Source organism: Diadema setosum, chromosome 9 (genome assembly GCF_964275005.1).
Source record: "Diadema setosum chromosome 9, eeDiaSeto1, whole genome shotgun sequence".
NCBI lineage: Eukaryota > Metazoa > Echinodermata > Echinoidea > Diadematoida > Diadematidae > Diadema > Diadema setosum.
Genome location: NC_092693.1, coordinates 28,653,014 through 28,671,388, shown reverse-complemented (window position 1 = coordinate 28,671,388; position 18,375 = coordinate 28,653,014). Strand labels below are relative to the sequence as shown.

Sequence of the window (18,375 nt, the reverse complement as noted above, 5' to 3'; positions counted from 1 at the left end):
CTTTTCTGGTGATTTGGTGTTTGCATAATCAAGGAGAGAGTCTAGGACTTAAACTTTGCTTTTTCTTTTTTCTTTTCATGACACAATTGCAAGCTGTGGGGCTTCAAAATTTTTTCTCTTCTGCCCTTGCTAATCTTAATCACGTACATCATTTTTTTTTTCAGCGTATTTTTACAACCATGATCATATACAGTTCACATGCAAATTGTAATGTTCCAAGAAATCAGTTCATATCATATGGAAATTTTGTTCAGTCTATTTTGGATTTCCATTAATATGTGACATATCCCATTTAGACACGTTTGTGTTTACCATATGTGTTTCTTGCTCGACATTTTGTATCGAGTTACAGAAGGACAGTGCAGTCAACAGGGTATATGATATATTTGTCTTGGTTGTATTCTGTAATGTTGCTTACATAGAACATCTAATTTGCATTCCTTACAGAAGGACTATATTTCCGGGGGGGGGGGGGGGGTTGAGGGAAGATGTGTTTTAGGATTTGTAGAAAATTGGGTTCAAGTTTTATTTTCTTATTTTCTCCGTTTCATTCAAAATCACATTCTATTCAGAAAAAAAAAAAAATCAGATTTCGAGAGGCATGTTCTTCACACTATATCTGGAGATTCCCCCCCCCCCCCCCGAGAAATGCCAGTAATAATGCACATTGTAATTTAAAAGGTAGTTTTGTAACATTTGACATGTGTGATTGTTAAGTAAAACAGAAAAATTGTTCATCTGTTGCTTGATTAAAGTATACATGGGTTTTACACAATCTTCTGAAATTAGACCACAGTGGCATTGTATTACTATTAGAAATAAAAGACAGTAAAATGAATGATGGTACATATGTTGGTAAAATTGTATGCTTCTGGGTATCTTCTAAAGTCCAATTGTTTTCCGAGAGAGAGCAAGCATGTGCAATGCAAGCTGTGATTTAAGAGGAAGTTCCACACGATGGCACTGTGTAGCTATATTTAAAAAAAAAAAGAAAAAAAAAGTGGGCATGAACACAGTTCCAAGGTTACTTGTCATATTGTGCCGTGGGCTGCCAAAGTGAACATGGATAAATGCATACCTCATTAGAGTGTTTTCTTTCCCTTTCCACTGTGATGGATGACATGGGGGGGGGGGGCAACTCTGTGAGTCTATAGATTAAAGACAGTCCCTCTAAATGAGATGTGCTTTAGGAAAGTGCTAGAATTGGGTCATGTCAATGAAAACCTGAATTTCTGAAGTGTCTATGTGGCCTGTTCAGTGATTAGTGCAAATATCATCTAAGGAAAGCAAATAATGGTGTATATCTTTGAGTTCGAAAACACATTTACCAACAAAGTCTTCTGTCATTCATATATGGTAATGGCAAACTGTGTGAAAGGGTGTGACCGTGCTGCGAGAAAGCTCTGCACAGGTAAATAGCTTTATCAGGCTGGTTTGGTAGAAAGTTTGTTCTTCCTGTTGTTGTTATTTTCACTCGTATGCTAATGATTGTGCCATGCACCTGTGCCTGAGCTGCTGAAAAGGGAGGGACTTTTTATTTTACTTTCTCTGTCACACAATATTTCTATGAAACCTGTCTTCCTTCACAGAAATCAAATCATGTGCAGACAATTACCCTGCTGAACACCAAACAACGGGAATCCAACATGGAGGTAGGGCGACATTTTCTGACATGTAGCTCTCTTTCCAGTAACGCCAATTTTGCATAATGAGCTGAGAAAGCCAGCATCTTCGGCCTGTTGTGTAGGGTTCAGAAAATTTTTGCGGAGCATACTAGAAGCTAGTGTGAACATTCAAAGAATTTTTTCCTGTTTTGTTTTTACATTTTTAAAAGCGATAGATATTCTTTCAGCTGCATGTCTTCGAAGTGTGCTACAAAATTTGCATGAAAAGGCATTTTCTTTCTCTTGGAGAAGCAAGAGTCATTGTGTAGAATGTGCACTGCTTTTGTTGCAAACTTGCAAGGGCACCTTTTCCAGCTGTCTGCGATGTGCAATGTCCTTTTGCTACAAATGGGGAAAGCTCAGATCGGGGGGGGGGGGGGGGGGGGAAACAAACAAACAATGAAGATCACTCTTGATGGAAAAAAAAAGGAAAAACAGTATGCTAACAGCATGACCTCTTTTGTGTAAATGCCAGATTATTTGTATTTCCTATGTGTATAGCATTTCCAAGTGTATGACGTGAGCAGGAGATTAACACTTTTCATTTGTTTGTCACTGGTATTGGATGGTAATTGGATGGGAGCTGTGAGTCTACTAATGGGTTCTGCATGCAGGTCATTAAAAGTTACAATGCTGATCATTCTGTAATCATCATGTTAAAGGTGCAGTGTAGTAGTTCTGATCTGATTCCTTGACATGTCAGATATTGAAGCCACACATGCACATGGTTCTGTTGTACTAAAACAACTGCCAGTCCAATAAGCATGTGTTGCGATGAAATACTATGTGTAGGGGCACTGGTTCAGAAAGGAGCAGATGCTTGCTGCAGACCAAAGACTAAGTGCGTGTTTATACAGGAGCCTCTCGCATCGGCGCGCATGAGCCGGTATTTTACCTCCCGCATGAGCGCTTATTTCTCGTGTTTATACAGAAGTCCAAATACCGGCTCATGCGAGCCGATGCGAGCCGATGCGAGCGGACCTCAGCTGAACCGGACCTCTCAAATTTTGGGGTCAAGCATAGGTCACGTTCGCAGTGCAGTTTATTGCATGATGGGAAAAAATGAAAAAAAAAAAATCAAGATGGCACCGGCAAAGTCATCATGACCACCAAGCTTGAAGGTCATTTTTGTAACGTTCCTCTTGACAACCACCCGACCAAATGATCAATTGAAATCCAGTTTTTCAGTAAGAAGGAGAAGACGTGGTTCGATCATTAACAGATATTAAAATACGCGCTTTCCGGTTACCTCTCGAATTTCGGTCGTCTGTATAAACACACAGCAAAATACGCGAGGCTCCTCTCGCATCGGCCACCTCAAAAGGTGGCGGACGGAACCTCTCGCATGAGCCTGCATTTGGCGGCGTATGCCGGCATACGCCGTGTTTATACAGAGCAGAATTCGAGAAGTCCTCTCGCATGAGCCGGCATGAGCCGGCATGAGCCGGCATGAGCGCGTATTTTGCTTCTCTGTATAAACACGCTCTAAATTATGGGGAAATAATCAAACTCTAAAACCAAACTCCTACAATCGACAATGGTGCATGACTATTAAAGCCAGAGGCTCAAACTTGGAGGCAGCAGCCCGTGCTAGAAAGTTGTAATCTTGATAGGCGGCTTAGGCCTTTGAAACTTCCAACACTTTACCGGCAACACTTTTTTATCGATATTACAGCTGCAAATATGTATGTATGATTGATCTTTTGAAGGCTTGAATATGAGAAAAAAAAAATAAGTATGTACAATAATGTTCTCTGTGTGTATTGAAATGGCATTTATTTAACTAAAATGAACATGCACAATGTAGCTCCTTTCTGTAAAAATCAAAAGCATAGAAGCTACACTCACCTTTGCAAATGATCTGTGTTTTACATCCAACTTGATTTTAAAAGAAAAAGGCATTTCACAAAATCCTTAGTGGCAGCAAAGGTGACCGTGCCAGGTTAAGAGAACACTGTCACTTTTGATTCTTAGAAGTCTATGCTAAAATAAAACTACACTGTGCCTTTAAGAGACCTTTACCTTTACCTTTCATTGCATCTATTCACATTTTTCCTCCTCTCTTTCTCACTATCTTGCTCTGTCCCCTCCATCCCTTTCTTTGTCTCTCTCTCTTTCTTTGTATCTCTCTCTTTCTTTGGGATGATTGTGCAAAAGATAAAACGTGACTGCATGGCTGTGGGAGATTCATTACCATTCACATCCTTGTGGGGGATATTAATCCTAAACTTATACCGAGCCGCAAATAGTGTCGTGGCTGCGCAATGGCATTGATAGCAAACAGCCTACCTTTTTTTGATATTTTGTCCTGTAATCCTTTTTATGGAGAATGGCAGTGGTTTTCAGCCATTAATATGTTCTGCGGATGGCTGGCATTTGTGTCATTAGCATAACAAGAGGGAGGATTTTTTTTTTCTTGAACAGATGTTGTAAAGACATGATTAGAGTGCAGAAAGGAAGATGATGTTTGTTTATATGTGGATGAGGGACACGCCTGAAGGCTATTTCCTCATTTCACATATCAAGAAGCGCAGTGCAGTCATCAAGGCATACTTCCTATCCGTGCACCTAATTTCTAATCAGGGATGACGTAGTTTTGGCAAGACATTGAAAAGAAATCCTCACACTCAATCCAGCTAGAGCAATTATGTGATTTAAGTTATTGCCATGTGTGACTGCCACTCGCAGAATTAAAGAAAAAGGGGAAAACTAAACTGGGTAGCATTACTATGCTCTAGATCTCACTGCAGTCTTCAATTAAAAGCTTTAAAAGTGCTATGCTGATATTAAAGAAAAGCACAATTTGCTTTTGTGGTGTACTTCAAACATATCCTCACAGGAATGTGTCGTCGGTAAATATTTCTTGAAACATAACATTGCGCTCCAGTATTTATGCTCAGTATACCCTTTACTAAAATTACTATATCTTCAATGGCAAAATGGGATGTCCTAGGTATTCCCCGTTTCACTGTTTGAAACATAGCTCTCTCCTTTAACTCAAGGGTCTGATAGCAGAAGCTGTGTTTATATACACCAATACTGGATGCTTGCCTAGCCATTAGAATGGGTGTTATACAACCAATGAATAATATTAAATTATATGAGTGCCATATATACACTTTACACTTGAAACTTGGTACTGGTGCAATTTATAAGCTATAGTCTTTCCTTTTTTGAGCACACAGGGACATGTACACTACGTGTTATGTGTTATATAAGTGTTGTTAATTATTATTCAACATTTCCTATGTCTTTTGCCCCCTTTGGACTTTGTATTATCAGAATATCAGTTTAGGAATATTAATGATGATGATAATATCTTAACAGCTGTTCTGATTCTCAGTGTTATGCCAGGTACTGCCTCAAGCAAGCTGTTGCATGCGAGTAATGGCATTTTAGTATCCAGATACTCGTTGATGTTTCCCAGATCAGCAAATCCATGGAAATTCCATATGTAATACATGTAGGCACAGCTTTGGGAATATCACAGGCACATCTTAGAGAATATTGCAGCCACACTGACTGTGAGTCAGTGATTATGACATTATTCTTTCATTGTTTAAGGGTTTGATTTCATTTTTTTTATTGGAGCAATTGAGGATAATTTCTATTAGTTCCATCTATGACATATTTTACTCATCAATAAAACAACAACAACAACAAACAAAACTAAGAAAGAAGGAAGAAAGAAAAAAAGTAATATTGGAAATCATCGAAACAGTGTAGACATTACTGGGAATGAAGGGAACTCTGGTAAGACTTTATACCTGCAGACCTTCCTTCTTTTAGTGATTCAGCAGAACACACAGGTATTATAATGTTTTCTAGTGAAGTGTGCAGTACTTAACACAAAAAGCTGGCTCATGTGAAAGTGTTTGATTGTTGTGCCTCCCGATCGATCCTGGCAGCATGAAGAGCTAACGAGACAGATGGAACAAAGGCAGTTTGCATCGCAAGATAATCACCAGGTTCTCAGATCGGAGGTATACACCTGTAACACAGGAGCGAAACACTCCATTTGTCAATATAGTATCAAATGTATCTCACATAGCATATATGCACATATATCATGAGCTTGACCTTGCATTGTGTTAATCACCATTTCTGTCCACCATTTTGTGTATAGTAGATATTAAAGGGTGTGTACAGTTCTGGTTGAGGTTAGGATTTAGCTCTTAACGTTTTGCAAGATATTCAGAAACCACTCTATGAGATGTCAAAGAGCATGCAATTCTATGGGGTATCAAAAGTTTATTTGATGAAAATCGGTTTTGAAATGGCTGACATATTCAAATACAAGGTGAAACAAAGAGATCCTAATAAAGTTGTGGCCTGTTGCCTTTTATTATTATTACTTTTTTAGATATCTCAGCCATATGAAAACCAATTTTCATCAAATAAACTTTGAACCCTTCTTAGAATTACATGCTCTTTCATATTTCATAAGAAGTTTCTCATTATCTCACTTAGGAATGAGCAAAACATGAATCCCCACCTCAACCAGTACTGTACAGTCCCTTTAACTGCAGTTTGCCATCTTTTGAATACATGTTTTGAACACACCTTTGTAGAATAGAAGTTTGGCTGTTTTCCTAACCAAATCAGTTGTTGAAAATGTCGTACTTGTTTGTTTGTTTCTGTGCCTACTACCACAGATAAGTTGTTCCAGGCTTCTTTTAAATTCCCATTTGGCTTGCAGAAATACTTGATGTGTGCCTATAGTGCTTTCCAATTTCCCATTTTGTTTGCTTCAGACGTATTAGAGTTGCATACAAGTAGATGAAGGAAAAAAAAATGAATGTTAATGTTTCATGGAAGTCATCAAACAGCACTTGATACACCCAGGGTGCCAATATCATAAAGCAGAGAGGCCAGAATCTCCACCAGTTGACAATTATAGATGCGATTATAATTCAAACTGCATCACAGCAAGATAGGTATGAAACTCTTGAGTGCAGTACTTAGAAGCTGAAGGAGGCAATTTTACTGTGTCCAGCGTACCAACAGGCGTGGTGGAGCACCCCAATTATCTCGCAGAAATCCATCGGCAGCCGAGCCTCATTTGCATAAAGTAAACAACATGTACTCGCGTAGTTGAGAAAAAGTAAAAAACTTCTCAAGCTAATAACAATTTAAGGAAACCTATTTTCGGATTAAAATTGAGTTAGTTTGAATTTGAAAACATGTCCGAATATGCACATATAACATATTAAAGGATTTGACAATGATAAAATGTGAAATTTTAGCGAAAACCTGGCGAGCAAAATTACCAAAAATATGCCTCGAAAATCATCCTAAAATTCACGAAGTGTGATTGCGGAACCAAAGCGCCATTCGAACAAAGTACACCGAAATTTATTTATCTGCTTGCATTTCAAATGTCATACCGTAATATTCCCGGCCATGGTTGTGTCGGAAAAAAACAGAAGGTGATGTCAAAAATGACACGAATGCAAAGCGTACAGGTCGGTCCCATGTATGTATAATCGCGTGACTGTAGCGTTGCATGTCACAGCACACACAACGCTTTGCTGCATGCAGCGTGCGCGGCAGCAGCTCAGCAGTCACCGCCGTGCGACACTCAGCAAAATTGACTGCGTCACATGCAAACCAACAATGAGCACGAAATCCTGAATCTCACGTACCATGCATGCCCAATATTACGGGAAAAGAAATTACGTCACATTCAATTGCTCCGCTGACTACAATTTTCTATTCCAAACCCTGTAGAAACAAGTTGATTTCTCAAAAAGTACAGGTTGAACCAAGCGAAAACTTTCACCATATATGGATTGAGGCCTGATAAACTTATGTTGCCAATTTCGGACACATTGGAGCCCGGCCATAGTCCAGTCGGAAAAAAACAGAGAGCATGTTTTGCGAGAGGTGATTTTCAAAACGCTTTAATATCTCAAGTTCTAGTGCAGCAAATTTCATAATTTTTTCATCAAAAGGAAGGTTTTTAAAAACTTAGATAGTGTGGGAAGTTTGAGTTTACTAGCGGCACGCATAGCGGCACAAGGAGAAGGTAAAGATTTGACTTTTTCATGCACACAGTTTCGGGCAGCCGTGGATGCCCGTTAGAAATTCAAATAGAACGGGGCGATAATGAGATGCAAATTGGGGTGCTCCACCGCGCCTGCCAAGGGTAGCTTGTTGTCGAGCACGATTTGCTGGTCACTATTTCCAAGGCAAGGAACGAATCATTTCTGATGTAATTCCCTTGAGACTACCCTGACCATGTAGAGGCAGAAGACCTCTGATTGCTTTGCTCGAGACTGTGGGCATTAAAACGCTGACGTGCTAACACTGATGATGGACAGAGATATTTGGCAAGGCATTGTGTACCCTGATCTGAGAAGTGTCTGTCAAGTAGAAGTCATATTCCAAGAATTCACAAGCACATTGCTCGGGGAGCACAACTTATAATTTTTCCTGGGAGATGCCTTTCTGATCAAGCACTTGATAGCAAAACAATCACAAAGACAATAATTCAAAATAGGGTTTAATACTAATGCATGTCCCACTGTTTTACTTTGGTGAATTCATACCTCAGAAATATACAGTTCTGCCTACACATGTGTTTTGTGTATTACAAGTGGGAATTTGAAAACAAGAATAAAAACTGTCAATTCCTGTATTGTTTAAAAGAAATTGGATTTATGAACAACACCATGCAACACTAATACGTATAAATTAAGTAATGATATTCTTGTTGAGCTCTACATGCAATATCATTAATCATCGTGTGCAATTCTGAAACCCCTTCCAAAAATGCTGTGATTTGGTTTGATAACTCAACATGCCTAATTCCTACCACATTCACTGGCATGCATAAATTGTACATTTGCTACATGCATACAAACCCCTCCTCCCCAATCCCCAATACATTATGGTTTTGCTGTCAATCTACTTCCGTCTGCAAATGCTGCAGTGTTTGCTACCAACCATGACATGTTACGTTGAATGATTCATGAGTTTGCCGCATAATATAAGTCCATTTGCCTCATTGCCAAGTTCTTTGTTTGTGCATTCATGCACTTGCAAATCATTTCCTTTGCTGCCCCGTCTTTTGTACCGTGATCGTTCACTCATGCACGTAACGTACTTATGAGCTTGCTCATTTCATTGCACACGTTATGTCTGGAGTTGCAGAATTGTCAGCTTTTATATTTCCATAATGTTTTTCAGTGCTCAATTTTCACTGAGCACGAAGCAAATGGTTTTTCCTCAAACAGGCAGATGTCAAAAAAACCCCAACAAAACTCAGTCTTTTTATTCTTTCTTTTTCAATCGCCATGGGAACCAACCACTGCAACTCTCATGCCTGACTGTTTTTATCTGAATTGTGAATGAAATTTTGTGGTTGCCGTACTTCAGCACTGTGCAGAACAAGAGAGAAAGATGCACAGTGCGTGTGTGTCGTGTCAGACTCGTTGAAGTGTACTGCTCCTTTCAAGAAGCAAACGTGCCTAGATTGATTTTCGTTCAGCTGTGCTTGCTAGCGAGGATATCTCCTAAATAGTGACCAGAGGAAGCAGGCAATAGAGTGAATGTTGCACATGGTCTGCACTGAATGTTTGCACAGTGTGAATTTGTATTAGGCAATCCTGGAAGCCTATTCTTAGTGAGAAACACATTCAAGCCTTTGATATTCGAATCGTAAATCTTTGACGAATAGGCACTTTGTGTATACATGCATCTCTTTCTCACTAGTACAGCTTTAGAGTAATTTAGATGATAACTGTGCAGTGCATTACCAGAAACAATTCTCCTACTTGCCAAAATAGCTTTTGGGTGAGGGTGCCATACTTAGATAGGCAAGAACTTGTATATTACTTGCCCCACAGTGAGGTTTAGTTGCCAGGAGCAAGTTGGCAAGTGGGCTTCTGGCGCTTTGAATGTGTAAAGAAGTTGTCTAAGGTAGAAAGCAAAAATCTTTCTGTATTCCAATTCATGTTGACCCCCCAAATCACCAAACAGACAGACAAACGAAGAACAACACACCAATCAATTCTATCCCAGAGAAATCAAGCAAATATGTTGTACAGTATAATCATGTTCCAGGTACTTCATGCAAAGCAGTTTATGATTAGGTCTACAATATAGCTTCTCAGAGCTATCTCACCCTAACTACATTCATGCTTTTGGACATCTTTTATGTGATCTTAAAAAAAAAAAAAAAAAGCTGAAGTATATGGTTTGATGGATATGGTCCCCCAAACTTCACTTGGGGAAACCCTTATTCCAGCAATTAGGATTTTTTTTTTTTTTTTTGGGGGGGGGGGGGGGTTGGAGAGAGAACAAGTATTGTAGCAGAGAATGACAACAGGTATTCATCATATCTCGAGATATACAGGTGGAGGAGACCTCTAGTGATAAGCAATTGGCTTTACTGGAATAGTAGCCTGTGGGCATTAAATGTTGAGTAGGCAACGTAAAACACTTTATGTGTTCCCACAGCATGGAATTTAATGAGTATTTCTTTGGAATGTAAGAGTGCTGTGCCACTATAAGTGGTGAGTGGAACTTAGAAAATAGCTTGATGTACATTCTTCTACTTGAATGTTGTTTGGTGAAAAAGAAGGAGTGAAGTGAAATCCCTCTCTCTTATAGGGGATGGCTAGTAACTGATCAGTGGGAATCAGTGGGAATGCTGGGGGATGATTATTCTAATCCTTGTGGGATTCATTTAAGAGTACATTATATATCTATCGTTGTGCGAAAATCATTTGCTTCAGAATGGTCTCATATTCAAGTAATGTGCAGTTTAATGTTAACGATCGCCCCGTCACTGTACAGGCATGCTAACCTGGAAACATTAGCAGCGCAAGAGATTGTCATTACATGAAATCCCAGTTGACTCTCCACACAAAGGGATTTGATGATGAAGACTTTTCCCTGGGACATCACAGTAGATATCTTTCAATGAGCATTTTCAGCTAAGAAAGAACAGAGAGATAAAAATGACAACATAATATATTTATAGACTGCCTGTATACCCATTTATTACGCCAGTATAGAAGATCAGACTTTGCATTCGTGCATCACAGTCTCATTGCTTTCATAACCATAAAGTATTATCACATTGGCCAGACAACACTACGTATGTAACATATTGTTGATTTTCTTGTTCATTGTTGTTAACCATCTGATAGCATGATGTGATGTGCGAAAAGGGAAAAAGAATAGAATTTAAAGGTTTTTAATCAAGAAAGCAAAAAAACAAAACAAAACAAAATAAAAACCACCCCCAAATCCTTATCATATCGTCGCCGGTCACACGAACTGACGAATCCCTCAGGTTTGCGTAAGAATGACAATTTGAGAAAATCGCGTTTGAAGTTAACCCATTTTTGACTTATGGTTGCTACACTTTCATGTCTATAATTTCCAATTATTTTTGTAGTACATCAGACTTCAATTCTTGTTCTAACTTGTGAAGTTTTTATCGAAATGTATTGTTAACAAATAAGCGGGAAATCGTCAAAGAGCTGCATGCATGTATTTTCGGTCTGCAAAGAACGTTGTCATTTTCCATGTGTGTCCATATGTACATGTACATTGAGCGTTGTCATTGTCAACGCATGTTTTACATAGTACGCGCACTGTGCGCGCGGTCAATGAATTGTTGAATCTCAAAAACTACACGCAAGTCAATGCGCACTGATTCGTCGGTTCGGTGACCGCGCATACTAGTACGCGCGGTCACCGAACCGTCGAATCACCTGATTGTTTAACACACGCGTCTATGGGGAAAACAAATAATTTTCACAAATGGAATTACATACTTCTACAAAAGTGATAACTACGTAAAAATTACATGGAATTACTCACTGAGAATTTCAGAATATGTAGTATGGAATGTCTACTATCGAAATGACTGAAAATCTCAAAATCGAAAATTTGACCCAAAATCGAGTGATTCGTCGGTTCATGTGACCGGCGACGATATGTATGCAAAAAAGAAATTATAATGAATAGAATAAAAATCTTGACGTAGCATTTTGTTTTATATAGATCTTAACATAGTTTAGTCAGTGAAGAGATGATAAGGATTTCCCCGGAGTGTGCTGTGAAAAAGCAAACTCACTGATCTTAACTTTGCTGTAAACCGTCAACATCTTTTGTGAATCAACGCTGTGTGATGTTCATGGGAAACAAATCCCTAATGGGCTTGCTTCACAACTCAATGTACAATGTGTGTCAATTATTTACACGAGTTGAAATAAGTAAATATGTAAGTAAGTAAATGCACGCAAAATATTTTTGCTTGCTGTATGTTTTCAGTAGTTGATGTCTTGATTCCGCGGAATTAAGAACACGCAAAACTCTTCTTGCCTGGTGGAGTGCGAAAAATTAGTTGCGTGAAAATATCCACTTTTACAGTGGTTGTGATATGAGCCAATTTCATGTAAAAATAGGTACATTATGGCTACTAGATAAATCCGAAGGGATATGCTGTTGAAGTTCACTCTACCATCTAACGTTACCCTATGATTCCCCCCCCCAAAAAAAAAAAAAAAAAAAAAAAAATCAGGAAAAGGTACCTGCCTGCTGCCTGTGTACCATTAATGCTCAAGTCCAGTTTCTTTTTGACAAAAATGTTCCATATCTGAAGAATATTGCTACAAAATATAACCCTTTTTCTAATTTCCTTGAGTTTTACATGTGTGCATAGATATTCACAGAAGAAACATCTCCTTTTTATTTTTAAAGCTAAAAGCCTATCTTTTGTGTTCAATTCTGTGAAATTCAAAGTGTTTCCTGCATATGAGTGTGATACCCTCCCCCACCATCCCAATCTGGCAAATATTTGAATAATCATGCATTTATGCTATGAACAAGGATGTGCAACATCAGGAAACAATTAATCTCTGAATGGACATTTTACCCACTCCAGTGACTGCAATTTTTTCCCCATTCCTTTTGCTGTTGTTCTTAAATCTTATTTCATGTTTGGCAGCTGCTTTTCAATGCAAATAATGTGGTCATTAATGTGTATTTTGCCATTTCTTGTGCACTACGCTTCTTTCATATACATGTATGCACTAGCGTTGGACAAATGTTGCATATATGTTTGTTGTTTGCTTTCGTAACAGAATGACTTGTCGACTTCACCTCTTGTAAGTTGCGCACCTTTTAATGTTGTCTTCTATGTTTAGCTAGCTATGCGTTTTTACTGTCACTCTGCTTGGCTTTGATATATTCAGCACCTATACTAGCTATGGAATATACCAAATATTGGATGCTGTCAAATTGACGTTTGTTTGTGTTATCTTCTCACTGTTAGCTTGCTTGCACATTTATGCTTCCAAATTTGCTGTCCATAATACAAATCACTCAAGTGCACTTGTAATACCTCTTTATCCAACCAAAATTCCGCAATGAATGCAATAATAATTTGTAATGGTGCTTGTGTGTATATATATATATGCATGTATTTTTATAGAATGTGTATATCAAGTTTTATTTTCCTTATGAGCCCTTTTTCTTTATATCCTGTCCCGTGAGGATGCCATTCTACACAAAATTTCACAGTAAATGCATGTAAATTGTATAGTGTATCTGATGTATCTGAACAAGCTGAGAAAGCATGCAATTTTTGATTTTTTTTTTTAACCTGGCTAGTCACAAAATTATGCCTATATTATTGACCGATTCTGTGACGCGCTATGTGTATTTTTGGCATGGGCAGCGCCTTTATGCGGTGTCTCAGCCGACCCCCCCTTCCCACTCCCCACCCCTCTCCCTACATTAGCACGCGCGCAGAATGAAAAACTGATGCATGGCTGCTTTAGCCAATGGGCGTCTCGTACTGAGTGCGCGAATGCTTGCTCAGTGCGCGAACCTTTGTTACAAGTGCGCGATAAACATGTTGCCCGTGGGGTGGGGGAGAGCAGGGGGGGTCGGCTGAGACACCGCAATTTGAGCTCATGGCTGCGCCCAGTGCCATAAAATGTCTGCTGCCCTCAACGAACCCGAATCGGTCAATATTACCCTATAGAGTAACAGTCATACTGATCATAGTTTTCCATCCTTGTCCTCTATTTTTTTTTTCTAGATGTATAACTCAGAATTGACTATTAACGTAATGTTTATGTAAATCAAATATACCAGGATTACATACAAAGTGTTGTAGCATCAACTTTGCATCTTATCACATTACATCTTATCAAATTTTCCATTTTAATAATTTGCATAGCATCAATTTTGCATATTATCTAAGAGAAATACAGAAAGTAATTGAAACAGCAAAGAACCTCCAACGTGGGTATTGGAGGTGCAGGTGTATGTCACAATTTTATCAACAGAAGACAAAGTTTATCTTCTTCCCATCGCCTCCCCCCCCCCCCCTCCAAAAAAAAAAGAAAAGAAAAGAAAAAGAAAATAGGTACAAGGTGGACATATGAGACTTCCGTATTTGCTTTAGATCTAGTGTTGCAAATTTTCTTTCTGAAAGGTATGAACCATGGATTTAACTTCATTGAATAAGTTTATAGGTGTAGCAATGGAAAATACTGCAGACAACAAGTTTCTGATGCACATTTTCAGAGAAATTTATTGAGGCAGTACTACATATTATATGCAATGTATACAGTGTATGTGGATCCCTTTGTCCATAACCTATATGTGGACTGTATTTCAGTGTTTACGTACAATTGTATCTATGATCATGCAAAACAAGTATGAAGTTACTTTAGAATGATCTAAAAGAATGTAAAGCGACCAGTAGACTGTCGGCTAGGAGGATATGAATACATGCATGTATATACAGTCAAATACAGTCAAACCTGTCTTATATGGTCTGACACATTTTTGTCAGTTCACATATCATACGTTCACCATTTAGTCTAGAAGTGGTTTAAAACACAGTGTTCAATAGTATTTAAGGGCTGTTATCTTTTCTAATCAATATTAGGCCATTCAGTTGAAAAACAACAGATTATAGTAATGAACATTTATTATTTGGACTTGAAATGTTAGTACATTATACTTGTAGATATTTGTCAGTCTAGTGTTACCTATGTTTGCCCCCAAATTTCATTTTGGCATAAAAGCTTAAATAGATCTATTGCTTGTTTAAAGCAATTTTAGGGCAAAGATATCTCTCATTAAAGTGTTCTTAAAGATCATACTGTATTGGGTAGGGAGTGATTGCATGTTGGAGACAGAAATTAACCCAACATTTCCGAAATGTCCCCTTTTATCTTAGAGAAACCCAAATGAGTACACATCCAAATTCTCCATACATCATACACTTGTATGTGGACATGTTCATCACAGATATGCAGCAAAATCAAAATGGCTGCCCACATGCTTATGGTGGGCATCTGTCTATTAGGACCCCCCCCCCTTTCTTCTTCCCTTGAGTGGTTGTTTAGTGAGAGACAGTTTTGACTGTGTATACACAGTACTTTTTCTCTCTTTTTTAAGGATTTGATAAATTATGCATACTTTGGCACATATAACCTTTTCTGCCCAAACTGCTCCAAATGGCTTGGAGGAGTACTTCCATGTTGAAAAACGAAAGAGAAAGAGAGAAGTTTACAATTTTATGGCTTATATCACCAGCATATATACAAAGGTATCTTTATACCCAAATCAGAATACAGAGTTGTAAATTGGTACACTGAACATATCTGGTTATAACACATAAAAATTTAATATGATATCATTTCATGTCTGGTTATAACTGTCTTAGGTATTATATCTTATAACATCCAAATAGTTTGATATCTATATACATGTAATAGTTTTGCATGCAATTCCTTGTGAATGTAAATTTTGAGATGCGTAATGGCATAATCTGTATGATATGACTATACTCCTGTCTCTTGATAGTGTATATCCAGCAATATATCATTTATTCTTGCTGTATGCATGTTTGATCTGTTTGTGAATTACTTTGTGTAGATTTGTTGTGGGCATTGATACAATGCTCTGTAGAGTTCTGGGGCTATCTGCACAGGATGTTATTTTTTTTTTCACCTTTTTTGCCTTTTATTATTATTATTTTTTGCATGCCAAATTTGCTCTGTCAACTTGTCCATTCTTAAAAAGCTGCATGAATTTGCCAACATTTTGTACGGTATAGGTGAAGTGTGTTGCACATCGTGTATACATGTACCTATAAGTGACCATGCATCACAAGCCCAATAAAAGTTGCATAGGTGTATCAAGTCAATGCCTGAAATTGTATGTTTTACATCTGCATGACTAGTTGATTGTTTATTTTTCAAAAATAAGAGGCCATGATAAATGTTGTTTTTCTGTTTTCTAGCCATGTTTTGTACATCGCATGCATGAAGGCAATGCAAACACCGAGTGCAGAATCAGTTTGGTGGAGATGAGAATTGGGCTTTTACTTTTTTTGCGAGATAACAAGAAAACACTCAAGATATAGTACAGAACAAACCATTTTAAGAGGAATTCAAAGTTTATTTGATGAAAATCTGGTTTGGAGTGACTGAAACATCCCAAAACAAAGTAAAACAAAGCGATCGTAATAAAGTGTGGGACCCACACTTTATTAGAATCGCTCTTTTTTGGATATCTCCGCCATTTCAAAACCAATTTCCATCAAATAAACGTTGAATTCCACATAGAATTACATGCTCTTTCATATTTCATAAGAGGTTTCTCATTATCTCAGCAAAAAATGTTAGAAACCTGAAATTAGGTATCAACCAAAACTATACGATCCCTTTAAATACTGAATAGAATGTGCATAGAGAGTACAGTATATGCATAATTTCAATATTTTGCACTGTTTTTCCTTAGCACTTGCTGTAGAGTTTCAAGTCCAATAATCTACGTTTGTCCCTTGCATCACAGAGCAAATCAGTGTGCTTCAAAAGACTCTTCTTCTTCATACTGAGCAAAACTTTCCAGATTTTAATTTTTGTTTTAAAAAGGGGGCCCAATCCCCCTCCTCCCAAAATAAGGAATCTTTAAAAATCTTTTTCTCTAGAACCAAAAGTGATAGAGCTCAGTTAATGCTATGAGTAAGTACATTTTGTTCGTGGCAGATTCAGGGGTCCCCCCCCCCCCCCCTCCAATGAGGGAGGGGTCCAAATTGGGGCCTAAATTTTACATTTTCATCTTCTTAAAAACCCCATGTCGGGTTTTCGCCAAACTTGGCGGGTAGCATCCCCATTGGGATAGGGTCTTAATTTGTTCAAATGGGCACTATGCTCCCCCTTGGGGCCCCTAGATGAGCCTAAATTTCCCCCCCCCCCCCCCTCCAAATTAAGGAATCTTTAACATCTTTTGTAGAACCAAGAGCTATTAGTTAATGTACTATATCCTGTAGTTTACATAGAGTCTGCAAGAATGGGTGAAGGTGAAGTTGCGATACTTAGGTGAGTGCGAGACCCCAGGGTCTCTTATTAGATGTTACCATGGTAACTGTAAGTCACAGATCAGCAACTTTGATAGCCCCATTTGCAACATGGCTTGGATAGATTATGTTGAGTGACAGAGATGTACATTCAGTGTTGATAGCCCCAAGAACTCTTAAGTGTATCTGTCTAATGGGAAGGAGTTATAGCTCATAATGCAGAGCCATCCGTGGGAAATTTATGTACCATGGTATTAAGACAACCAGCTTTCAAAGGCAAGCATTTGCCTTTAAAGCAGGGGCTTCTTTGCATACCTCTCACCCATGCAACAATCCAACCCGTAGGTCATTAGGAGGGACGACACGATACAGAAACTCCGTTCGGATGTTCTCAAGTTGCAGGAAAGATATGAAAACACGCTCACAGAGGTACGTGTAGTATGAAAGTGCGGCTCGCCACTCCTGTTGCAAACTGCCTTCTTTGCAGAGCCTGTGTTGTAAATTGAGTCTTGCAATGCACTGAAAATGTTCAGCACAGGGCCTCAACATTCAAGCGCATTCTGTGCAGTTATGCCATGAAATGTTGGTGTTTGTACGCTCTCACCTTGACAGCGTTTCTATTGTTTCTTTGAAAATAATTTTTGTGCATTGCATAAGTTGCATGTTTGTGCTGTTGTGACTATCAGATTCCAACTCCTTTTATGCTGTCTCAAGCTCTTTGGTTATCTCTTCAAGAGACACAATGTCTCGTTCTTTCATTTTTTGTTTTGTTTTGTTTTGTGCATGATTTAATGACTGCATTTGAGGGTGATGGAAAAGTGACACTGTAACCTCACTATGTGCCTTTTGTAATCTGGTGTCAAAAAACAGAAGATGATGTCAATGATTTGTTGTTCCATTTAATGATGTCATTCTCCAGTAGGAATTCAGTAAGACATTGCTCACATTGTTATTGTTGGATATGTGTTTGTCATTGTATGTATAGATCATCTGTATCAGATATTTATATCATAATGTTATCAGTACATGTACCAGACTATGTCACTGTGAAAGTCATCTCTTCCTTTAGTGGATCATACAATTCATACTAACTCCCAAAACATGAAATGTGACTATGGCATGACTTCCATCCATTTATGATACATCCTGTGTAAAAAAGAACAAATATGATATTATAGCGATAGCACATCTGAAGGCACTTCTATATTGACATACAGAACTCATTTCAGAAATGTTTATGAAATGAAATATATTTGCCTCTGCTGTAGAGGCACTATTATAGAAGTGTGACTCTTGAATTGGATTTCCATTTTGTAATGAAGCCATTCACTGCTCACTTAGCATCACTGTTTTCCTTTCTCTTGGCTG

General features: G+C 38.3%; 1 protein-coding gene across 1 annotated transcript in view; it reads left to right on the top strand.

Moving 5' to 3' along the window:
• Positions 1 to 18,375, top strand: part of LOC140233507 (uncharacterized) — a 95,441-nt gene that overhangs the window by 28,113 nt on the left and 48,953 nt on the right. The window contains exons 8-9 of the mRNA XM_072313626.1: positions 1,590 to 1,652; positions 17,353 to 17,436. Of these exons, the coding sequence (XP_072169727.1) occupies positions 1,590 to 1,652; positions 17,353 to 17,436 (147 nt within the window). The remainder of the gene's footprint in view (positions 1 to 1,589; positions 1,653 to 17,352; positions 17,437 to 18,375) is intronic.